At 43.1% G+C, this 26,547-nt stretch overlaps 1 protein-coding gene across 3 annotated transcripts in view; it reads right to left on the bottom strand.

Annotated features, from left to right (window-relative positions):
* Nucleotides 1–1,899: 1,899 nt before the first annotated feature.
* The window catches only part of GPR176 (G protein-coupled receptor 176), a 108,818-nt gene continuing 84,170 nt past the window's right edge, over nucleotides 1,900–26,547 (bottom strand). For all 3 annotated transcript variants that reach the window (XM_070584277.1, XM_070584267.1, XM_070584272.1), the window contains 2 exons: nucleotides 9,435–9,687; nucleotides 1,900–4,761 (listed from right to left, as the gene is read on the bottom strand). In XM_070584277.1, coding sequence (XP_070440378.1) covers nucleotides 3,639–4,761; nucleotides 9,435–9,679 — 1,368 coding nt within the window. In that variant the 5' untranslated portion in view covers nucleotides 9,680–9,687 and the 3' untranslated portion in view covers nucleotides 1,900–3,638. The remainder of the gene's footprint in view (nucleotides 4,762–9,434; nucleotides 9,688–26,547) is intronic.

Genomic DNA, 26,547 nt, shown 5'->3' with positions numbered 1-26,547 from the left:
GAAAGGGTGATATTTCAGCTTCTGAAATCTCATGTATGGGGAATCTTAGATCATTTCAATTTATTTTAAAAGCCTTGCGCTCACACAAAAAGGCTTTTAACGCCACCCTGGGCGTTAGTACTGATTTCACTTCCTGTTTTATTCACATATTCTCAGGTCATTAACTGTAATTTATTTTTCTTTTGGCTACCGAACTCTAATATAGCACAATTGGTTGTGATATAAACCTGCTGAATGTTTCCAACTATTTGGGGAAAGTTAATCACTTTGCTATGATGTTATTTACATTGAATGTTGTAACTTACATTGTATGTTGTTACGTTGTTAGACATGATATGAAAGCATTAACCCTTCCCCTCCACCAAAATTCAGCCTAAAATGAGCTTTTTCCCTGATCATCTTAGCTCTGGCGTGCGGCAGCAGCTGTGCACAGGCCAAGCCACCCCATCCGGATGCAGGGGCTCAGATCTGCGATGGAGCCACAGGTATTCTCTCCAGCCAAATCAGACTTACGCTTGAGCTCCAGATGTTAATTCAGCACACCAAGCGATGAACTTCCAGCTCCTTTTCTATGGATGGAGTCACTGTGGATGTGTCTATGTGCCCTTAGTTATTCTATAGACTCCACTGTACTCTTCATCAATATAGTAAATTAAGTTCATTCATATTCAGAATCTGGCTTATAGGTTTACAGTAAAGTTGAAGATGCTGGTTTACACAGCTATATTTACTGCAGGAATTCAAAGAGGACCTTGGCAGTGTGTACTACCTCAAAGTATATCATTATGAATATTATTACTGGGGAAACTGGTGAAAACACCAGTTTAATATGGTTTTCTGAAAAAAATTCCAAATAAGCCCCTCAAGCACTTTTGTAAGGTAGCATGTAAGCACTGCACTGATCCGGCTTTACTCTGTGCCGGGCCTCAAGTTAAACAGGTCATCCGATTTAATCCTCACAACGGGCCCATGAGGAATATTACGGCCTCTCTTGGATTCCTCTGAAAATAGGACTTGAGACATGGGCTTTGTGAGGTGGTGCTTTGGGTAGGTGGTCCTTGAGGGCATGAGTGAGGGACAGAGAAAGCCTGACAGGGAAGGAGGAGGAAAGGTCAACGAAAAGATGCCTTATTTAGACACTGTGGTGGGTAACAGGGACTTGATCCTGCCTGACCTCCTGAGGTGTGGAAAGAAGCCTCCCACAATTGTCCAGCGGGACAGAGGCAGGGGGATTTGTCTACTGGTCCCCGTGCCGCCCTGGTTAAGGGTTACCCCCGAGCTGGAGAGCTCTCCCAGGACAGAAGGCAGATAAGCCAGGCCTGACTGCTCTCAAGGAAGTGAGTGGATGCCGCCAGCAATGGCCCACTGCAGACATGGCTAACATCAGAGGCGAAGTGTGTAAGCTGGGGCAACAGAAGCTTCTGACACAGTTATCATCTCCCCATTTTACAGAGAGGAAACCAAGGTACATGGAGGTTACCGCGCCTGCTCAACGTCATGAGGCTGGTCTGTGGTAGAGCAGGGACTCCAACATGGGCCATCTGACCTCAAAGCCCACGGCCCTACCCATGTGTTCTCCACCCTCCCACGTGAGGGGTGATGACAGCTTCACTCCCCTCTTCCCTGGGTAGCTCCACCCAGAGGTTTGAGCAGTCCAGCCACCAATTCACTTTGGAACCCATGTGCGTGACATTTATTCCACCACTGCATTTTCTGCTTTGGGAATCCATTTTTTAAGTCGCAACAACACAAGAAAATGCTCCTTGCAACGCTCTGCATCTGCACTTACGGGAAAAAATGAACACCTTTCATTTGAGATCATGTAGGAAGAGAGAGGTTCAGATAGTACACCACTTGAGAGGGAAAAGAAGAAACAAAAAAACACAGATCACGCAACTCTTTTTGAGTTCAGAAACTGCTTTTCAATTTTTTATTAAAATGTAATTCTTCAAAGATTATATAAATACACCTGGCAACGACCTGTTAGAAGTCAAGCAACTGCTTCAAACCTACACGAGAAATACCTGCCAAATTCTGCCCGGAATTTATGAAGTTGGACATATATATTATCAGAACGACACCAAAGTGGCTACACTTGACAGATTCTCCTAAAGTGGACGAGATTTTCTGACAGATTATGATTCCTCTTGATGAAAGCTGTAACAATTGTGAAGCTTCTGAAACATAAGCTTGAAGGGCCACACGTTAACTCTCAGGGCAAGGACCTACAGATGGCATGCACGGAGGGCCGGGGGGCAGGGCGCCGGGTGGGGCGCAGGTCCGGTTTCTGCTGTGAGCACACAGTGCTGTGAGGAAACAAAGCACAAAGAGGAAGACGCTCCCTCTGCAGGGGAAGGGTCTTTGGGTTCATATTCTGGAATCAAGAGACAGCACACCCAGGAGAGGAAAGGAAAAGGACACTCCCTGCACGCAGTCTGAGTTCCTCCGAGGGACAGGGGCCAGTGTGGGAACAGGAGATGTGTGAGGACCACTGCCTGTGGGATGCAGGAGTGTGCCAGTGAGAATGTCCACTCCCCTTCAAGCTTGCTCAAGGCACTGGACTGGCTCCCCTACGTGTTTTAACAAGAACAAAATGCCCCGGAGAGAGGAGCAGAGCTGGCACTTGAGTTGCCCTCAGTAAGAGTGAAGTGTCATCTGTGGTTTGAATTCAGCCTGGTGAAATCCATGGGAAGTGGACTCACACTGCCTGCGAGAGCCCCAGGGTGTAAGCAGTCGAGGACACGGTCCTCCCTCTTCCGTCCAGTTTGGCTCCTGCTGAAACTTCACTGGGAAAGAGGGAGTGGAGAGCTCACCTGGACTAGGGGTTTTCTCGGCATTTTACAATGATTCATCCTTTCTCCCTATTCTGTTCCTCCATTGTGTCCAAAACGAAGGGGGGACCACAGTTGTACAAACAGACTGAAAATGAGACTGGCCACACCTGAGTTCTGGAGTCCCCAGAAGGGAGACATCTTTGTCTGACTTTTCCCACTCTTTTGGGCAGAATTACCTTTCCTAATCAAGTATTTTTAGCTGGATGTTTCCAGAGGACCCAGTTTCTACTAACTTTGCATTTTTTGGGGAGAAACTGTGAAGCATATGACTGGGCCTTCCAGAGGAAAGATGTCAATGCCAAGTCCCTGTCTTCTCTGAAGAGAGAGATCAATATAAAAAATTTTTAGCATTTGTCACGTTTAAGTCAATCACATAGGCATTTCCTTTGTGGCCACGCTGTTCCCCAGTTACCCTGGGCTCCCCTTCAGTGCCCTGCTCCCTTGAAGCTCATGGATGGTTTTCTCTCCTTGTATTCTCTGCTGGGCCCAGGGGACTAAGGAGTCCTCAGAAAATGCACACGGAGGACCCACCCCGAGACCCGTGCCACACTGCCCAGCTTTCGTCTCCACAAAGGAATGTGGACTTTACTAAGGACATGGGCCACTGAGATAAATGTATATACTCCCTCAATAAAGAGGACATTTGATTTTACATAGATTTCCCTCTCACTCAACAGCATCTGGCCCATACAGGAGGAGTCAACCCAGACTGGGTTGCAATGACATCACGGAAAGCACAGGGCCAACTCAGGGAGGGCAGGAACGTGGAAGCTCCCTGTTGCATCCAGGGATTTACAATCCTTGCTAGGAATCCACCTTTGGGAAAATGCTCACTTTATTGTTTCTGCTCATCTTTCGCTCCACCCTGCCTACCTTGGGCATCTTTGTCTGGATCAGCTCCTCTGGGGTGTTACCCAAGGGGGGAAGCAGCCGCTTCTTACTGTTTCGGGTCTCTGAGAGCCACTGAGGAGGCAACTCAAAAGGCCCAAAGCCAAATTGTAGAGAATACTTTTCAGGGAATGTCTCAGGTTCCACAGAGGCTGCTGCTGCCACCTGGGATACAGAGTCCACTGTGCCCGGGGGTGGGGCAGGGGGAGCGAACTGTGGCCCCTGCTCTCCCTCCAGGCAGCCAGTAAGTATCTCCTTGGCCTGGAGGTCAGCTGAGCCAGTGTACTTGGCTTCGCTCTCTTCCTCATCCTCCGTGGGCTTAAAGATCTGCTGCTGCCCAATGTGGAACATCTCCAGGAGCTGGCTGCCCGAGCGCATGCTGGGCTCCAGGCTGGCATCAGCCATTCCGCCCCCTGTACTAACCACATTGCGGCGACTGTACCGGTGGTGCAGTTGTACCAAGGTCCCTACCAAGCACTTGCGGACAGATTTGTTCACAGTAAGAAAGAGCACAGGGTTTGCCAGCAGAGAGACTTTGGGCAGCCAAATGGCAGTGAGTAGCAAGAAGATGGAAGTGTCAGGGACATTGAGCACAGTCTGGTAGACGACCAGGGTGGCATAGGGCACGCTACACAAGATGAAGACCATCACCATGGAGAGCAGGGTGGCGTGCAGCTCGGCCTCCCGCTGGGAGGCATAGGGGATAGAGATGGTGTTCTGTGGGGTCCGGAGCGCTGCTATGATGACCTTCTTCTTCTGGCTGGCACTCAGGGCCCGTCGGATCAGTATCAAGAAGAGGAACACCACAGCCACGGGCACAATGACCGTGGTGATGTTATAGATCAGAACGTATACCAGGTGGCCCAGGGAGTTGCTCCAGACTTCGGTGCAGGTGGACATGGCATAGATGTCAGCCACATTGGTCATTGCAAACACAGGGACGCTGGCCACCACTGCGTGGGCCCAGATGTACATCACCAGTTCACGGGACTTGGCGTCAGATATTTTTCTCTCCAGCGGATAGAGGACTGAGTAGTACCTGCAAAATGCACAAGCAAAATTCAGTTCACAGGGAAAGAGACGCTTTAAATTAGGGGAATCTATACTACCACAAGTGGGAGAGAGGGGAAAAAAGGTCAAGTTCTTTTGTTCTTCCTGAGACAGCAGGAACCACTGGTGGACTTAGGAAGCCAGGCCTTGGGTTTTGAGGACTTTGCTCTACAATGAGAGGCATCACTAGACCAAAAGAGCACCTTTCCAAATGGGGAGGGCAAAGCCCTGCCTTCAAGGGACTCTCAAGACTGTGTATCAGGAAAACAAGCAAATAACTTCATTTCACAGCTAGCTATATAATGACTGCCGCTAGGATCAAATCTCAAAGAGTGCCCTCAATATAAAGGATGTCTCCGTCTGCTGTAAAGACTTCTGTTTTTCAATTTAAGGGTAAATGGTAAATTGTAAAAAAAAATTTACATTTGCTGAGAAGCTTTAGGGTAATTTTCAAAGCCAGTAACAGAAAGAAATTGGTCTGCACACATCTCCAAAGCACCCTTATGTCTGCACTGGGTCTCATTAGCATTTACAGCTGCTCAGGGCAGAAGAACCCAGTATGAAAGATGGACTCTGACAAGGACTTCCACAAAATCAATTCAACGGGCAAAAGTTATGCCTGCTCAAAAGCCATTGTACCTATGATAATCGCTCAGTAACCCTAAGAGCAATTAATAGGTCTAAAATGCCTACACGATTAGATTTTTGTTAAAATCAGATGAGACTTCTTTTCCTTCAAGCTTTAACTTGCTTATTCTGTAAACACCTATTCAGAAACCAAAAGCACCTTGTTTCAATGTTATCAATAATTTGGGAGAACTGAGTAATTTTTCAGACCCTAGAACCACATCTGTCATGAAAGGGGTGCCAGCCGCTGTCAGAAATACCATGAGTTTCTTCACACTAGCTCAGCCCAGGTCTCTGCAGTGAGCCAATGCTGGAGTGGACCTTACAACCCTATTAACATTCATTCACTCATGGGGCCAGGTGAACACGCACACCTTCCTGGCACAAGGACTTCTGAGCACCGCCTATGTGCCAGATACTGTGCCAGGCACAAAGATGAAAAGACACACAGAAGTGTTTCCAAACTCAATGGGGAAAAAGGCATGCAAACAAACAATTATAAACGGACAGATGGTGGGTCTACTGGAGGTATGTACACAGGAGGTACGGGAAAGGAAGCACCTGGGAAAATGTCAAGAGAAGGTGGCACTGTGGTGGAGTCTGGCAGGGGACAAGCTGGGGGAGAGTGTTCCAGGCTGAGGAAGATACGATGCAAACACAACATGACCATGGATGATCAGAGATGGATGGAGCACGGTGAAATGTGTTCTAGATCTCTTTCTGAGAGGGGATAAAAAGAGAAAGAAATGTGTAAGTTATGTATGCTCTCAATTTTTTTTCTCTGAATATAGACACATTTTCTAATTACGACTCTGTAAATTCAATGTGATGCCCTGCACCCACACATGAATACACAGGAATCCACTGTCTCAGACACCCATTTGTTAACTGACAGGTAGCAGACACAGGCTTCCAGTCATTTCTGCTTCCATTACATGTTGGGAAACAGGCCACAACACAAGCACATAGGCTCGTTATAAATAATTTTGTTAGTGCATAAACCTCTAGAAGATGATGCAGGAAGTGTAGGTGGCCTCCCAATTAACTTACTGACTCGGTGGCATAAAATAAATATCCAAGAAAGAAGTGAGAGAAAGGATTGTCTTCATGCAAAATCTGCTTATGCCTGCAAGTAATTTGTATCGCTGAATAATAAAATAGGAATTTACCAGCCTTTTTTTCTACTAAAAGGAATTGTTTACCTTTTTTTTAAATGATGGCAAAAAAAAATCCAGATTTTCTGCTGGAAAGAAAATAAGAATTTCTTATTGTTTGCATATTTTCTTGTCTAAGACCGAAGGCCCAGAAATATCCCCCAGGGATTATTGCATGGCTTCCAGATATAACAGCAAACTGTTCAGAATAATGTGTTCCCACTCTTGTTGAATCCTATTCTTCAAAAACCTTCAGGATTCCTAGCAGCATCATTCACAATAGCCAAAAAGTGGAAACAACCCAAATGTCAATCAACTAGTAAATGGATAAGCAAAATGCGGTGTATCCACACAATAGAATAGTTTCAGCAATAAAAAAGAGTGCAGTACCGATGCATGCTACAACATGCAGGAACCTCAAAAACACTATGCTGAGTGAAAGAAGCCAGACAAAAGAACACATGTTCTATGATTCCACTTACATGAAATGTCCAAAAGAAAGCAAATGCATAGAGACAGAAAGGAGATCAGTGGTTGCCTGGGTCTGGGAGTAGGAATGGGGAGTGACTGTAAATGAGCATGAAATTTATTTTTAGGGCAACGGAAATATTCTAAAATTTGTAGTGATGGCCGCACAATTCTATAAATACACTAAAATTCATAGACTTGTACACTTAAAATGGGTGTATTTTATGATACGTAAATTATAGCTCAATAAAACTGTTTTTAAAAAACTTTCAGGAAAGAAAGTCCACAATGTGGACTGAAGACTTAAGACCTCACTGAGCAGACAGTACAAGGGGCCGCTGAAGTACACCTGCAGTGAACGCAGAATGGTTCAACACAAAATGCATAGGGTACCCGCGGGGATGTAAATTGACTTTTCACTCTGACTTGTCACTATTACATTCCAATGCTGTGCAGTGGCACTTTCCAGATGTTCAAAGACCTCTTGTTGAGCATGAAGAGACACGCAAAGTCACTGTAAAGCAGGCATGGAAAACTGGCATTGCATGGGGCACGTTCAGCTTGCTGAAGGGATTTGAGCGGCCCACATAACATGTTTTTGTTTTTAGGAAGATTAGCCCTGAGCTAACATCTGCTGCCAATCCTCCTCTTTTTTTGCTGAGGAAGACTGGCCCTGAACTAACATCCGTGCCCACCTTCCTCTACTTTATACGTGGGACGCCTACCACAGCATGGCTTGCCAAGCAGTGCCATGTCCGCAACCGGGATCCAAACCGGTGAACCCCTGGCTGCCAAAGCAGAACACACGAACTTAACTGCTGTGCCACTGGGCCAGCACCCCACATAATATTTTTTTGAATGAAAATTAACTGCCAATATTTTTAAATGATAGAATTCTAGATTTCTGATTTCTCTTTAAGAAAATATAAAGTCCTGCCCACTCAGTCTAATACCCACCAAGCAATTATTAGCTGCATCTGCTGAGTGACTGACCACCATGAACAGGAATGCAGACATACAGCCTCAACCTGGCCCATGTCACCTGCCTCATAAGCCCCTGTGTAAGGTGAGTTTCTAGTGAGAAACTTCCAAAGAGCTGGAGTGTCTCCCAGCAAGATCTGCTGGTAAAATGATTACAGACAATATATCTAGAAGAATGTGCCAATCAGAAGGGAACCTAGAGAAAAAGAGACATACTGGGGTGGCCTCTCTAAGCACAGGCCATAAATAATTCATTCAATTCTTCGTCATTACAACAGTGAGGAAGCTTAGGCTCAGAAAGGGTAAGCCACTTTGCTCAAAGCCACCCAGCAAGAAAGCAATGGAGGTTAGGACTTAAAGTCAGACTTCTGGCTCCAGAGACCCCTCTCTTGAGCACAAAGCCAATCACTGCTGCTAGTACGCTGAGGGCTTTGGGTGACTCTGTGTCCCTCCCTGCAGACAACGCCAGGCAGCTAATGAAATCGGGGTTCTGGGCCTGAGAGGCTGACGAGACTCCAGAGAGCAGCTCTGCAATCCACACCCTCTGAGGACATTAAGGTATTAACTATGTTCTGAGTGGATGAAGAGTTGAAAAATTCCAAAGTCATCTAAAATGTAGTTAAATTTATCGGAGGGTATAACGTCAGAGGAGCCAGTACTTTCTCTTGGGCAACTGTTCCTCTCCGAAAATCTTGAAACCAAAAGTAGTCATGGATGCAAAATACTTTTCAATTCTTGTTTGCTTATTTAATTCTATTCTCTAAAATGTATTATTATCTCAAACTGTCTTCAAGAAGTGCTAACAACAAAGGGAAAAACGGAGGAAGCTCTTGGTTATTGAGAGCTTTACACTCAACTTTGATCAATTTGATCGAATTATGTATGATGGCAGTAGCTCCGATACAAGAGTTATTCCCAAATGGATGTCCTTTTAAAGAGGATGGGAAAGAAAACAACAACCAGCACAGTATAAAGCCTTGGAAATAAATCCTCCAAAGGAACTGTTGTGTTATCTGGCCCAGTCCAACTGGACTGTGTAATCATTTGTTAAATAACCACTGAAACATCCCCCTTGTTCTTCCAGAAATGTTTTCATCCTACATCAAAAAACCCTAATTGCAGATTATCAATCAGAAGAGCAATCGACTACGAATGGCAACGCAAATACCACCACTTCCAACCAAGCAGAAGCCCCAGCATCCTCATGATGTAACTGCAATGCCACATCTTTTCTCAGCAGTCCTGTTTTCCATCCCCGGACTCCTGTTAAATCAACCTTTTATGATGCATCTGTTTCAGACATACATTCTCTAGTGACCACATGCAGACTGAGAAATGTGTGGAACATTAACTATTCACCATTTGGTACATGATGCTAATTTTCCACTATACTTAAAAAAAAAAAATTGCTCCCCTGGCTCCCTGATCTTACCTGTCCAAGGCAATGGCAGGGAAGCTGAGGATAGTCACAGAGCAGAAGACTTTGTGCAAAAACTTGACGACCTTGCAGAAGAGCATGGTGTGGATCCACCAGCAGCAGTGCGGACTGGCGCTGAGGACGATGTCGAAGGGCACGCAGACCAGGCTGGCACAAATCCCCGAGCAGGCCAGGTTTTTAATGAACCTGTTGGTGACAGATTTGAACACGGTTGTGCGGCAAGTTGACCATAACACCATGAAGTTTCCTGGCCAGATATGCAAAAATAAGAGAAAGTAAAAATAAATTTTTAAATAAAAAGAAAAAAGACAAAAAAGGAAAGAAAGAAAATATAGGTTAGAAAAAGATTGAAAAATCATATTTGAGAGTTGATTTCAAAGGATTTAATTTAAATACATATTATATTGTAAATTTATGTGAAATTAGTAAATCACTTATGTACATATCAAAAAGAGTAGAAGAATTTTTAGTGGTGAGTTTTGTTACTTAATTTTAGGCATAACAGTATGATGATGATGACTCAGTCTCATCCGAGAAGAAACAATTTGCTAGATATTACTGACTCTCAGGCAATCTACTCTTACCAAGTTTGCAAATGCTTCCACGTCACCAAACTCTGCCAGAGAAACAGGACGCAAGCCACACATGCACTTTAAAATTTTCTAGTAGCCATATTTTTAAAAAGTAAAAAGAAGCAGGTAAAATTTTAATAGTGAATTTTATTTAACCCAATATATGCCAAATATTATCATTTTGACACATAATCATTACTTTAAAAAGTATTAATGAAATATTTTCATTCTTGCTTTTGTACTAAGTCTTTGAAATCCGGTATGCATTTTTTTATTGAGCTATAATTGACCTATGACAGTGTATTAGTTTTAAGTGTGCAGGGTGTGCATTTTACTTTACACTTACAGCACATTTCAGTCTGCGCTAGTCACAGTGCAAGTGCTCAGTAGCCAGAGGCGACTAGTGGCTACTGTACAGGACCGCACTGTTCTGCACCTTTAGCAGCAACAGCACATTGGACTGCCTCTCGCTGAGCGTTCTCCTCTTGTGGCTCCTGCAGGTCTAAGGTTTCCCGGTTTTCCTCCTACCCTCCCACCTCCCCCGTCCTGGCTGCTCCCAGTCTTCTTTCCTAGGCCCTCCCCTATCCTCTCTCTCCAGCCTTTCCCTATGTTCATCACCCACTCAGGAGGCTCTCCGTGGAAATGCTGATGACTTCCACATCCACGTCCCAAACTAGGCCTCTCCTCTCAACTCCAGACTCCCATTTCCCAACTAAGTCTGGCACCCCACCCCCTCTCAATCTGCTACACCTCAGCTGAGTCCTCGAGAGCCTAGAAAATCTGGAGCCCACCTGCCTAGTCTCACTCCTCTCTTCCCCAGGCTGCTGGGCATCAACCACTCTGCCCTTTTGTTCTCTTCTTGAAACACATCAAGGTTGATCCTGTCTCAGTGCCTTTGCTCAAGTTTTTTATACTGCCTAACATGCTCCTCATAGGTCTGGTTCCTTTTAATCCAGATTTTAGTGTAACTGCTGCCTCCTCAGAGAGGCCTCTTCTATCTTTTTTTTCTTTTTTTTTTTTGGTGAGGAAGATGGGTCCTGAGCTAACATCTGTGCCAATCTTCCTCTGTTTTGTATGTGGGACGCTGCCACAGCATGGCTTGATGAGCTGTGCTAGGTCTGCACCTGGGATCCAAACCTGTGAACCCAGGGCCACCAAAGCGGAACATGCAAACTTAACCACTATGCCACCAGGCCAGACCAAGTATCTTTTTATTTTAAATACTCACTGCTCCTCCCTCCTTATACTCTATTATAATATCCTGTTGCAGGCTTCATAGCTCTTATCATATTATTAATTTCTTCACTTGCTTTCTCTCCATTTCATGAGGATAAAAACCATGCCAATCTTGCTCACTATTACAACTCCACTGCCTAGCTCAGTATCTGGCACAGAACAGCATTCAATAAATATTTAGATAAATGGATTTGTAAAGTAAGAGGACAAACAGTAATCAAAAGTGCCTGGGGTAAGGATATTCTAAGGCCATAGTTCCCAAACCTCACTCTGCCTCAGAACCACTGCACTGGACATCCTGAATCACAGTTACTAGGTACGGAACTGGGAACCGGCATCTGTAGCAAGCACCCCAGATACAGCTGGCCCCCAGACTAAAGCTTCAGAAATAGCACTTCCAGACAGAGTCTAGAGCCCTGCCCCAGAGTGTCACACGGCCCAAGTCTCCAGGGACGCAGGGCAGCCTACTCTGCTGGTGGAGCTTTTACGTGGTGAGAAGGCCAGCTCCAGAGGCCAATCAGTCACGACCCAAGCACACTGCTACCTCCTGGGCACATGCTCAGAGACGGCCCTCCAATGAACTGAGCCAACAGGCCACCCTCACTCAGAAGGAGAGCAGTGGTGCCAGGGGAGTGGAGAGCAGGCTTCAGGGCTGCAGCCAAAGTCACCCCAAGGAGCTGCCTCCACACCTCAGATGTTGACATAACTTACTGTCAAGAGTCTCTCCCCAGGGGCAGGCCAGTGACCATGCAGTTAAGTTCGCATGCTCAGCTTCAGCGGCCCAAGGTTTTGCCAGTTTGGATCCTGGGCACAGACGTAGCACGGCTCATCAGGCCATGCTGAGGCAACGTCCCACACAGTAGAACTAGGACCTACAACTAGAATATATAACTATGTACTGGGGGGATTTGGGGAGAAGGAAAAAAAAAGAAGAGGAAGATTAGCAACGGATGTTAGCTCAGGGCCAATCTTTAGGGAAAAAAGAGTCTTTCTCCAAACTCAGTATTCCATAGCTACCTCTTATCTGCCAGACGAAGTAGAAAAAAACAGCTACTGTGTTTAAGTAAGTCAGGCCAGCTGCTTCCAGGAAATTCTCTGTCAAACTCTCTGTACTTTAGTATGCTGACTCAACAAGATGAAACCAGCAGTGTGAATATATACACACATTATTCAGTGTAAGAGCTGTTTATACTGATACCGCAACCTCAGGCCCCTCAAGCTTTCCTGTCACCAGGGTGACAGACAGTGATGTACTTGAAGCTCCATTGATTTGGGAATTTTTTTTCTGGCCTTTTTCCACCGAAGCACAGATCAGAATCTAACTGAAGTATCTTTCCCCACTTAAGTTTTACATACAGGACTTAAAATCTGGTAACCATCTAACAATGAAATAGCCCACTTAAAAAATCTGCCACTAAGAGAGTGTACCTGTCACAGCATCTTCAGTGGTCAAATCAGGGGTGTCTCCAGTCCACTGGGGGACTTCCCACAAAAACAATCCCTCTTTGTTATAAATCAAGACTCTCACGATTTTCTTTCTCTCTCATCACTGTTAATCATCGTAGTTTGGTAGGTTATGCTGAATAAAACATTTTAAGTAAGAGAACAAATAGGAGAATTCATTGCAAGGGAGAGGGCAGGCTGTGGGCCAGGGTCTCATGCACAAAGCAGATTCTTTTGAAACTTAACTGAAACTAATTTCTATCATTACCCTTGTACCACACTCTCCTATCTTTCTGTCTCCCTCCCTATTATGTCAGACATAATTTTTTGTTGTTTTTTAAAAAACCATACTTTAGCAGGATATATATTATGATATTAATGTGAGTTCAAAGTATTCTGGCTGCAGAAGAAAGTACCAGATACGCCATCTTAGAAGCCATGTTGGCAATATAATGAACATCTTACTAGTATGTCCATATTTGTGGATGGGGAAATTCCTTTTCAGTAAGTTATTATTGAAAAAACTGAGACTACTATAATCACATTTTATCTCCACTTATTTATAAGACTCTAGGTGGCATCTGGAACCTAACCTCTTTTGCTGTTAAGAAGCTGAAGCTAAAGAAGTCTATGTCCTTTCCATTCTCTAAACTACCTCCCTCTCTCCTCACTTAAAACTGACCCATTTGACTCTAAAAACCTGAATTAGACCAAAATATCAGGAAAGGAGCACCCATACCCAACATCTGATTGGTCACATGTTAAAAAATGTGTGTGTGTCTGTGCATGCACAAGAGTATGCATGCACATGCATGCACCAAATATACACAGGACAACAAAGCACGATAATTAAGTATTTGATCATTTAACCTCATTAGCACTTTTGATTCTGCTCGGCTTTACAAGGCATACCAAGGACAACTCAGTATATGTTTTATCTATAACATTCAGTATTCAACTTCCAGATACTTTTTATTTTAGAGATCACATTCGAAATCACCTAATCCCCTTTAGGAGGATCCAAGCTCTGAAGCCATTCTTCCTTTCTATGTATTCCCATTATACTTTCTAATGCTGGATTCCACGACAACATTCGGTGCCACAGCTGGGAGCACAGCAACACAGTTGGTACACATTCACATCACACACAACCAATAGGGGAATAAGGGGTAGAGGAGGATGACACCCATACAAATCTACTCCCCCGGGACTGCTGTTAGCCTATCGTTGCTCCTAATCTAAAATACAAATAAAGATTTCTCTTTACACAGTATACTTGATAGTCAAAGATAACTGATGTTGAAGACAGAGATACATGAATTAACTACAGCTCCCAGATAGCGCTTGTCAGACCCTGAGGAACTGACCAGGTGACTTTTTTTCCAACTAAATTTTACCTTTGCAAAATTTTGATTGTGGCTGTCCCTTTTAACCAGTTCACAAGATTGACATCTTTGAGAGCAACAGTCCTGGTGTGTTAAAGAGACTAATAACCAAGATGAAAAATATTCCAAAAGAACTTTAGAAAACAGTGTGCCTTTAAGAGTCCTCCCAGGAAAACAAGACATGTTATCCTTTAAAAACTACCAGCTTCCCCAGAGACTTACAGCAGTAAAAAGATTCACGGCCATGCTTTTACAGAAAGATAACAGACCATCCAGAACATTTTACAAACTGAAACTTGAAAAAAGCAAATACAAACTGAAGGCAAGGAATTAAATTACAAGGAAAATCCTAAGAAGAAAGACTGTGCCAATAGGGAGGCCAAATAAGGGTTGGAAAGACAAAGGAACTTTAACACTCACCAAACCCCACGAGATGCAAGAGGAAAGTCTAAGCAAGTTAGGTAACATGGATCCCATAATAGAAGAAACAAAGGACAGACAACTACGTTGTATAGAACGGAATTTTAAATTTCTTCTTTGCTTCAGTTTGTAGCCAAAAAGGTAACTAAGAACAGGATCTCTTTGGTTAAAAGAATTATGTAAAGAGAATAATAGGAAATGCTTTTAATTAATCTGCCAGATAACAACAGGAATGGCTCCTAGCCTATCTGTGTCTTTATAGTTAAAGTGGCTTTCTTATAGACAGCATATAGTTGGCTCTTGCTTTTTCAACTGATCTGACAATCTCAGTCTTCTAATTGGTATGTTTACATCATTTACATTTAATGTGATTATTGATATAATTGGATTAAAGTCTACCATCTTGCTAATTGTTTCCTATTGTCCTATCTGTTCTCTGTTCCTCTTTTCCTGATTTTGGATTGAGTATTTTTTAGAATCCCTTTCTATCTCCACTATTGGCTTATTACTTACACTTCTTTTTCAAATTTTTTAGTGCTTTCCCTATGTTTACTACCTAAATCTTTAATTACTCACAGTCTACTTTTGAATACTGTTATAATTTTACATGCAGTATAAGAATCTTAGAAGAGTATGTTCCTAATTCTTCCTTCCTAACCTTTGCACGTCCATTGTCATATATTTTACTTTCATATAAACTATAAACCCCAAACACATTGCTACAATTTGTATTTTCATCTGTCAATTAACTTTTAGAGTAATTAAAAATAAGGGGGGAGGGGCCAGCCCCATGGCCGAGTGGTGAAGTTTGCCTGCTCCACTTTGGTGGCCCAAGGTTTCACCGGTTTGGATCCTGGGCACGGACCTAACAACACTTATCAAGCCATGCTGAGGCGGCATCCCACATAGCAGAGCAAGAAGGACCTACAACTAGAATATACAACTATGTACTGGGGGGCTTTGGGGAGAAGGAAAAAAAGAGAAGTTTGGCAACAGATGTTAGCTCAGGTGCCAATCTTTCAAATAAATAAATAAATAAGAGGGGGAAACGTCTTTTATATTTATCTTCATTTTAACCATTTCTGGAGATCTACATTTCTTTATGTAGATCCCAGTTTCTGTCTGAGAGGGTTTTTCCCCTAGTACTTGCCAGATGTCACTTTATTATCCTCTGGATTGCATACCTTCTGATAATATGTCTGCTATAATTCGTACCTTTGTTCTTCTGTATATAAGATGTCTTTTTTTCCTCTACTTCAAGATTTTCTCTTTCTCTTGGGTTTTTAGCAGGTTCATATGATCTGTCTAGGAGTGTGTATGTGTTTGCCTGGTTAGGGTACTCTGGTCTTCCTGCATGTAGATCTGACATCTTTCACTATTTTGGGAAAATTCCTGGCCAATAGCTCTTCAAATATGTCTTCTGCCCCATTCTCTCTCTCTTCCCTTTCTAGGATTCTAATTACATGTAGTACGTGTGGGAAGCAGAACAATGCTCCCCACCACAAGGACGTCCATGTCCTAACCCCTGGAACCTGGGAATATGTTGGGTTACAGGGCACGGGGGAACTAAGGTTCTAGTCAATTGGCCTCAAGATCGGGAGACTATCTTGGATTCACATAGTTATTTTAAATTCTCTATCTGATAATTTCAATATCTGGGTCATATCTGAGTCTGGATCTTGGATTGCTTTGTCTCTTGACAGTGGGTTATTTTTCTTGTTTTTTAATGTGTTTCATAATTTTAGGTTGAAAGCCAGATATCATCTTTAGGACAGTAGACACTGCTAAATAGTATTTACAGGCCATTTGGACAGACACAGACAGATACACACACACACACACACATTCACACAATTCCACAGCAGCGCTATTTAGGTCAGATTCCAGATCCCAGGGCACAGGTCAGCAATCTCATTTAGTCGTCCACTTAGTAATATACATATAACTTCACACAGGCAAGAAAGAACACGAGTGATAATTTTTTAAAGTGAGAAAACAAGAGAAGAAGGGAGGGAAAAAAAGTAGGACAGGGCACTGAGAAATAGAAATATTTTATGTGGAACAGACACTACACTACGCCATAAACCTGTGGTTCCTAAACCTGCATGATCACTGGGATCACCTGGGAAGGTTTTTAAACACAGATCCCTAGACCTCGGCCCAATTGAATCTGAACCCTGGAGGGCCTGGCCTGGGAATCTTTATTTTTATGTGTTCAGTAGGAAATTCTGATGACCGGCCAGGATGCACCACCACAGCCACTCACTCTTGGCCTTCACCATACTTTACCTCAGTCTACTCATTGTTTTTCCTTTTTTCAGATACAAAGAGAGCCCTTCCCAACACTGAAGACAAAAACATGCAAGTCACACTGAGCTCTAGTTATGGTGTCCATAGCGCCCCAAGGCACTCCTTCTCTGCTCAAGGATCAGTGCTGGACTGCGGCTCAGCTTCTCAGCATGGCCTACAGACACAGAGTAAGCTACAGCTGCAGAAACGGCTTTTCCTACAGAGGAAAAACACAAGAAAAGGTGACATCCTTTGACCAATTATTTATTATCAATGCTTATTGACTCACTGCATCTCTCCCAGCTGCTCACCGTCATTGACCAAACAGAAAAGATAAAAAGATTTTAATTAACTTTAATCCATGTATTCCCTCTCTTTCAGTTTTTTTAACGAGCTCATTCATGCAGTGGACATAAGGTACAGTGGGACCATATACTGTGCTTTACAAAGAGGAGGAAAAAGCTGAAAAATATGGTTGCTTCCTGAGAGCTGCACGGGGAAGGAGAAAGCAGGGTGGAACAAAAGAGAACACAGCCCAAGAGTCTTGCTCTCTGGGCCACAGTTTTTCTGTTATGTGATACAGTGCACACCTGGGCCATCAGGACTGCTGTCATTACTGGAGCTCTAGAACTTCAGGACACTATTCTTGTTTCCGGTTTGTTTTTTGTTTCACTTGGGAAACACCCTTTTTTGTTTCCCAAGTGAAATACCTTATTGTTAGTTATGATTATTAAGGTAACATGTAGTTAATTTTTAAAAATCAGACAATGAGCAAAGTATAAAAAATAAAGTAAAAATTGCTCACCCAGTGATAACCATCTAAGTATTTATTCTTCCAAACTTCTTTTTATATGTATAGACTTCTGTTTATGCCGGTGGGACCAAACTATACATACTGCTTTTTTAGCTAGATCTTTTCACCATATCAACCATCTTTTTAGAACAATAAATAAAAATATATCTATGTCATTACTTTAACAGCTACATAAAGCAACAGTGTTTTTATGGTTATATCCTAATTTATTTTATCTATGGCATATTGATGAGTTTCTTAAAGCTGTTCCCAATATATTTCTATCATACAATGCTGAATTCCACATCTTTATATATTTAAATTTGGGGGAATTTAACTGATTATTTATTGAGGATAAATTTCTAGAAGCAGAATTTCTGGGTCAAACAGCTTACACTTTTTTGAAGAAGAAGATTAGCCCTGAGCTAACATCTGCCACCAGTCTTCCTCTTTTTGCTGAGGAAGATTGGCCCTGAACTAACATCCATGCCCATCTTCCTCTATTTTATATGTGGGACGCCTGCCACAGCATGGCCTGTCAAGTGGTGCATAGGTCTGCACCCAGGATCCAAACTGGTGAACCCCAGGCCGCCAAAGCAGAACATGCAAATCTAATCACTGCACAACTGGGCCAGTCCCCACATTTTTTGTATATATTGCTAAATGATCCTTCACAAAAGGCATATGAGAGAATTGGTTTCCCCATATGCTTACTAAAAGTTCTGTAGTCTCACTAAAATGTCTGGAATTTTGCATGATTCCTCATTCCTAGGGTTTATGTTTTCCTTATTTCTAGAAAATTTTTATCCACTGCCACTTTGAATTTTGCCCTACCCTCTTTCTCTTTATGCTCTTCTCCTGGGGCTCTTATTAGACTTGTATTAGAGCTCATTCTATTGGTTATATCTCTTAACCTCTCATTCTCATTCATATTTTCCATCAATTTATCCTCCTCTGCAAACTGCGTGATATTTCTCAGGTCTACTTTCCATTTTATCAATTATTAATTCATTGGAAGTAACTAATCCATCTTTTTTTTTTTAGCTTCTTGAGCATTAAACCTTTTGAAATTTGTATTTGGGTCTCCTTCAAACTGCCTATTCTTTATTCCTAGTGTCCAGTTATTTTACTATGGCTTCTATTCCTTCTTTGACCTGTAATCTTGTTTTTAAAACTCTTGCAATTCTTTCAGATTATTCTACTGTGCCTAGTTCTAGAAGTGTTAATTTTGCCATTTGTGGGGTCTGCTGGCTCTCCACTATGGTTTTCCTCATACGGTTTTAATGTTCAATTATGAGCTCATGGTTCATGGGGGTTGTTGTGTGATAGGCTACACTTCCTGGTTGTGCAAGTGTTCCAAGTGGCTAGCCAGGCACACATTAGTACTTTGTTGCACTTCTGGGTGCAAATAGCAGACAATACGGTTGAAGGACCATTCTGAGAAGGTTAAGAGTGTAGGGAAATTTTTATCCTAGAGAGAGGCAGGATATTTTAACAACTAAGAGCACAGATCCTGACCCTTACTCCTGGATTCAAGCCCTAGTTCTACCACTTTCTAGCTGTGTGATCATGGGTGAACTACCTTCTCTGTACCTCAGTTTCATCATTTGTAAAGTGGACACGATAAACAGCGCCTGTGTCCTAGGGGAACTGTGAGGATTAAATGAGTCAATAAAGTAAGACATGTACAGTGCTTAGAATGGCTTCTTGCACATCATATGTGCTATGTGTTATATGTTACCATTATTATTAGTTTCACAAAGTTTCCAGAAAGCACCAAGGAAAGGTCTGACAGAGAAGGAGTGAGAGGCTGGGCCAGAGGAAAAGAAAGCTGGAGCCGCGTATAGAGAAGGCAGAAGAGGAGAGCTCACAGAGGAAATTGGAAGCAACCAGGAGCAACAGAAAACGTATAACTTTGACTGACCTCCAGGTTCCAAATGGAACACGGGGCCTGCCAAGGAGGAATCACCCAGGTTTATCCCTGGAGGTCTCTTGGGTGGTGCTGCCCTGGCAGAGGGACCGTGGCGTTTGGGCGGTTGTGGCAGACTCAGAGCTCTCTCCTCAGGCCTGTGGGACACACAATTTCTCTCCCTCCTCCTCACTGCCATCCAGATTCAGTGACTTCACTAAAGCCGTGTCTCCCTAGCCGGCTGGGCAGGAGCCGCTGCAGGGTCCGCTCCTTCTTACAATGTCCAGTCTCGACCCAATCACACGTGAGAGGGCTCAGATCAAGGCCATCTCTTCTCCAGATGGAGGCCTGCTCCGGGAAACCACCGAGCCTATTGTGAAACATCCCCAACACCCCACAGACATCCCGCAGCAGCACACAAACATGATGCATCTCAACAGAGCGCCAGAGTGAATTAAAAACCACAGAGGGTCAAGAAAACCGAACAAGGAATCAATGATCTTGGCATGGTTTCATTAAGAAAAACGAAAAATCTCAAAGTAATGATGATTGCCTGATCATGCTTTAAATTCAATTATCTAAACATCTTGAAATTATTATTCAAGGGGTTATTCAGGGCACAGGCTTTGAAGCCTATGTAATCTTTGCCAAGTTATTTAATTTTGCTCAGCCGCAGTTCCCTCATCTTTGTGAATGGGGGTAGTAACAGTAATAACACTTAAAATGGTTTTTATGAAGTCTAAATCCATAAAATGATTTTAAGACAATGCTGGTAATCCCTCAAATATTAGCTGACATTTAATTATGTACCAGGAGCTATATAGAGAACTGCAAAGTACTTAACAACAAAAATGGAATCGAAGAAATTTGAGAATAAATTTCATTTATAAATAATCCACAATAGAAAAAAATGTGAATTTTTGGAAGCAGCAATTCATATCAAGAATTTTACAAAAGGCTCTTTGACACAGTTATCTCCTTCCCATAAACTCATCCCAAAAAATAATTGAACAGAAGAAAACAGTTATATGCAAAAAGACACCAATTACAATGTTATTTATAACAGCAAAGAGCTGGAAACCTGAAGTGTTCGCCAAGAAGAGAATAGCTATGTAAACTTGATGAAATATTACAGGCATTAAAATAATGACTACTAAAAAACTATGTATAAGCATAGCATTCTTTATTTTAAACATATCACATGAAAATGAATAATAAATATTTGTACATATACTATTAAAATAAGTAAAAATGGGGGCCGGCCCGGTGGCGCAGCAGTTAAGTTTGCACGTTCCGCTTCTCGGCAGCCCGGGGTTCGCTGGTTCGGATCCCGGGTGCGGACATGGCACTGCTTGGCAGCCATGCTGTGGTAGGCGTCCCACATATAAACTAGAGGAAGATGGGTACGGATGTTAGCTCAGAGCCAGGCTTCCTCAGCAAAAAGAGGAGGACTGGCAGTAGTTAGCTGAGGGCTAATCTTCCTCAAAAACAACAACAACGACAACAAAAAATAAGTAAAAATGTAGAGTGCTAGAAGCAAGTAAAAATTGTGTTGGGTTTTAACTGATTTCTTTCTTTCTCCCATGTAATTATTGCTCCTTACCTTCCCCCAAAGCAAAGAAAGTCAGTGTCTTAGTCTGATCAAGAGATTATTTATATCATTATGCAAAAAGTTTGTAAATGCTATCTGGCCAAGGGTATACTACAAATAAAAAAATGATTATAAATATACTTTATTATTTGTTTAAAAAAACTATTTCAAGGGGCCAGCCCAATGGCGTACCAATTGAGTTCATGTACTCTGCTTTGGCAGCCCGGGGTTTGCCAGTTCAGATCCCGGGTGCAGAGCTATGCACAGCGCATCAAGCCATGCTGTGGCAGGCGTCCCACATATAAGGTAGAGGAAGACGGGCACAGATATTAGCTCAGAGTCAGTCTTCCTCAGCAAAAAGAAGAGGATTGGCAGCAGATGTTAGCTCAGGGCTAATCTTCCTCAAAAAAAAAAAGAAAGAAATTTAACCATTACCCACCATTTTCCCAATACTAAGCACCCTTGTGCATGCAGGCTCACAGGACGAGCAATTAAGAATTTTAATCAAAATGGGGAAAAAAACCTATCTGATTTCTTCTTACCACCACTAGGAAAGTAACAATGTCCCTGAATATCTGAGAGCATTGCTCCATTTTGTTTAGGTACGATTCAGATGTGTTTTCATTATGACACTGATTTCTGGAAAGAGTTGGTTTAAAAAAAAAATTGCCAGAGAACAAAAAAGTGTGATATTGATGAATTAAATCCATTTTAAAGAAGAGCAGAGGTACAAAAGTAATTTGACTCATTTTACCAAAAGCATTCAACAGTTCCCCACCACTATTAAGAAATGAAAGCAAATCCATGAGGCTGGTGGTGGCATGTGGTTAAGTTCGTGTGCTCCACTTTAGCACCCCAGAGTTCATGGGTTTGGGTCCTGGGTGTGGACTTACACACCATCATCAAGCCATGGTGTGGCAGTGTCCAACATACAAAATACAGGAAGGTTGGCACAGATGTTAGCTCAGGGACGATCCTCCTCAAGCAAAAGGAGGAAGACTGGCAACAGATGTTACCTCAGGGCCAATCTTCCTCACAGAAAAAGAAGGAAAAGCAAATTCAAATTTCTTCAGCATCCCTGCCTGCCCCAACACTTACCACCCAAAGCTGTAGCATCAGGAATGATCCTAGAAATCTAAGGGTCAAATTCATGTTTTTGTCTGAATCCTTAAATCTGCTGTCTAAGCAAACCCTTAAAGGGGGCTCTCTTTCATAAGAAAGAGCGAGAGAGAGAACAAGGGAGAGAGGGAGGGAGGGAAAACAAGATGGGAATAAAGAACTCCTCAGTGTAAAAAAGGCCAATGCTAGTTGGAGGGTTCCAAAAAAGGCACTGTAAAGCTCTGTGAACCTGGGGGTAGAGGACACCAACAAAATTCACGCTTCCAAAGAAGAATTTAAATAGTCTTTTTTAAAGGATTTATCTTATTCTGATTTTTTTTCCCCCCAAATCTCTCTTTAATCTATGCAGGTAAATTTCCCAGCTACTCAGAGAGTCAGTGCTGGCTAGGTGACAAGCAGCTTTTTTGCTACTGGTATCAGAAACATCATGGCCACAAGAACGTGAGGGAACCCAGCTTGCAGCCAGAGGGCTGTGCCTGGTGGTTTCCAATACAATTTGCTCCTCCTCCCACTCAAAAACTTTGAGCCCCTTCCTCACTAATGAAATGTCAATTTGCTGTAACTTTCTATTAAACTCTCTAGTATCTGCCCAACTCTGTTTAAGCTGATCACTATCAGCATGAGAAAATTATGTTATTTTAGTTACACTTAATTTGATTCCAGGAATTTTTCTGAAATGATACAGGAGGTTCAAATTAAGCAGGAATTGAATTAGCAGAAAGAAGTTATGTAGTAAGTTTATTAAAATTCACGATGGGGCCGGCCCCGTGGCCGAGTGGTTAAGTTCGCACGCTCCGCTTCTGCGGCCCAGGGTTTCGCCAGTTCAGATCCTGGGCATGGACATGGCACTGCTCATCAGGCCATGCTGGGGCGGCATCCCACATGCCACACCTAGAAGGACCTACAACTAGAATATACAACTATGTACTGGAGGGCTTTGGGGAGAAGAAGGAAAAAAAGAAGACAACTGGCAACAGATGTTAGCTCAGGTGCCAATCTTTAACCACAACAAAACATTCATCATGAATTTTAAAAATTACCTTGAATGAAAAGCATCTTATGAAACATATATCCCCAATCTGACCTCGGATTGTTTCTCCTTAGCATACTTGTTCTCAATGAATAATTCAGATAAAGTGTTAACAGGATTCACTTTTGTAACACAAAAAAATACATGAAGAGACTCCAACAACAGCCTCTTCCAGTCAGCTCCTGTGAGGCCGCACAAAGGATTTTAGCTGAGTCTACAGCAAATGCACGTATGTTTTAGCAACAATGGTTTCCCAAAAGGTAAGGTGAACTGTACAGCACAAACACCACAAAAAGATCCTGGTGACCACAGCTATTGGGGCTCTCTCGTGGAAGTCATAAAGCCCCTGAAACTAGCTCAGCCCCCCACATCTCTTAACACACAGCAAGATTCACACAGATGTGTAATGTACGAAGAAAGACACGCAGAGTCTGAAGTTGGTAACTTTCCTTCTTTCTGCAACTGCTCAGATTTTTTCCATATAAATCAACTAGAAAATTTTTACAGCTTCACAAGACACCTTCCTCTCTGATCTCTCACATTATGTCTATTAACCTCCCCAAAACGAATATTATGCCCTGAAAAGCTATGGCAAGAGTTTTAGCATCACTGCCCCATCTAACTGTGACACTGTTGACCCTTTAATAACCACAGGCTCCATTTCCTCCTCAGTAGGTGTATGGAGAAAGCTTCCAGAGAAAAGGAGGAAACAAATTACCTAACATCGTTAAGCATGTTCCCCTTGGATCCGCATCCAAACGAGCTATTCTTGATGGGGTGGCAGTGAAGTAGCTCACTGCCCCACATCTCTAATACACAGGCCATCTCACTAAGAGGTCCTTGCCTATGTTAAATTGCTCGTGTAATCTCTGAAGGCAGGGTCCATATCTTCTGCACCATTCATGTTGCACAAAGCCTAGGGGGATTATTTCTCCCCTAAAATATCTTAAGACTATGAAGCCTGAAAAGAATCTTATCTGAAAATTCTGTTGACCTCTTTAGCACCAATTAAGGTTGTTTTTTTATTTTGAGGAAGTTTAGCCCTGAGCTAACATCCGCCTCCAATTCTCCTCTTTTTGCTGAGGAAGACTGGCCCTGAGCTAAAATCTCTGCCCATCTTCCTCTATCTTACATGTGGGATGCCTGCCACAGCATGGTTTGATAAACGGTGTGTAGGTCCGTGCCTGGGATCTGAATCAGAGAACCTCAGGCCGCCAAAGCAGAGTGTGTGAACTTAACCATGATGCCACCGGGCTGGCCTAATCAAGGTTTTATATCTAGGAGTTGCTTCATAAATACCTAAATAAATAAAAGCTTAACATTTAATATTACTCTACCAGAATTATCAGAATTTTTTCTGGGTACTCAGTTTTGTAGGTACCTCTGTTGACGGCAACTGCCTTCGGTCAGCAAGCTGAAGGTTCCCTATCTCCGCATTGCCAACACACTGTCAGGGCAGCTTGGGAGGGAGGCACTCAACACCGATGCATCACGCTATACTATAATTAGTCTAGTGAACGTATACAGAATACTCATGCACTCTTTTCTCCCGCTCCCTCTGTTCCAGTAAGTATAATTATGCAGTCTGAAAGGGAAAATTACATTGGAAATATTTCCAAAGAACACAAGGGTAGGATAATTAGAGGACTAGGAACGGAAAGGGAGCCCAATCCTGCTTCAGTCCATGGTGAGCCAGCATGGCTGATGTCAGGGGGACGAATAAGATTTCGGAAATGGAAGTCTATTACTCCTTATGATCTGGCACAATCTGACAATGACATTAATTAAAAGTTGAAAATGCCGTTCCTTTTTCTTTAGCTAGTCTGGGAGGGGAGGCAGGAGACAGGGGAGAGGCTGGAGGGTGAGGAGCAAGAAAGGGCATCCTAATTCTTCGAACAGATTTCCAGCTACTCTCTCCCCACTAGGAGGCTAAAGCTGCTCTAGAGCAGACTTTCCATGTTTCCTTCACCACTTTCTCCCCTCTCTGCAAAGAAGGAGAATGCCAGCAACAGAGGCGTTTGTAGAGCGAGGAGCTGGGAATGGGAGAGCCAGAGTAGCAGATGGGACAGGAGCTGGAGGCGGCCAGATCCAGGACAGGGTCAAAGACAGATGGCCAAGGCAGGGAAGGCTCTCAAAAGAAGTGATGGATCTTGAAGTCATAGCAACATTGAGAATAGAACGCAAGAGGCATTGAAAAGATGAGTTCCTGCACACAGCCCATCAGGGCCAACCAACAACACAAGAAAATGGAATAAATGCTCAGACAAAATACTAGGAGCCAAGAGCTCTCTAGGAAGGAGGGAGTAGGGTAAAGTAAGCAAAATAATACATTGGCACATGGGTATCAAGAAAGAAGCTTGAGGGGCCAGCCCAGTGGCACAGTGGTTAAGTGCACACGTTCTGCTTCGGCGGCCCAGGGTTCACTGGTTTGGATGCCAGGTGTGGACATGGCACCGCTTGGCACACCATGCTGTGGTAGGCGTGCCACATATAAAGTAGAGGAAGATGGGCATGAGTGTTAGCTCAGGGGTAATCTTCCTCAAAAAGAAAAAAAAAAGAAAGGAGCTTGATAACTGAGACAGCTTCAGTCTAAACTCTGAACTTGGAGATGGTTCCTTGTGAGGCAAGTACTACATTGACAAGATCTATTTAAGGGCCTTGCAGGTGTAACATGATTTTGGAAATACCTGTAATGGAGTACATGTGGGTGAGCAGAAACACCACCTTTCAGAAGGCAAATTCTAGCACTTTGCTTTCTCTCTTTTCCTCTTCTGTCTCCCTCAAGTAGTAACAGAGGCTGGAGAGAGAGGAGGAAAAGACAGCAAAAATCGAGAACAAAATAATAGGGAGGGGTCGGCTCCGTGGCCGAGTGGTTAAGTTTGCGTGCTCTGCTTCAGCGGCCCAGGGTTTCGCCGGTTGAGATCCTGGGCGTGGAGATGGCACCACTCATCAGGCCATGCTGAGGCAGCATCCCACACAGCACAACCAGAAGGACCACAACCACAATATACAACTATGTACTCGGCCGGGGGGCTTTGGGGAGAGGAAAAGAAAAGAAGATTGGCAACAGATGTTAGCTCAGGTGCCAATCTTTAAAATAATAACAATAATAGGGAGAATAATTTCAATTCCATTTATCTCCCATGCCAAGCCCTATTTTGTATGCATTTCCTAATATCTATTTAAGGCAACCTAGCCCTTCAGTGCCTGAATCTTCATTAGCCACATGGCTGAAAACTAGACAAAAGGTTTCTTTGCTTTGTTACCATGTTCAAAGAAGCCAGGATTCATGATTATGGTGACCACAGCAACACAGATAA

This window comes from Equus przewalskii, chromosome 1, assembly GCF_037783145.1.
Source record: "Equus przewalskii isolate Varuska chromosome 1, EquPr2, whole genome shotgun sequence".
NCBI classification, from domain to species: Eukaryota; Metazoa; Chordata; class Mammalia; order Perissodactyla; family Equidae; genus Equus; species Equus przewalskii.
Note: the sequence above shows the minus strand (reverse complement) of the source record. Positions and strands in the feature narration are given on the sequence as shown.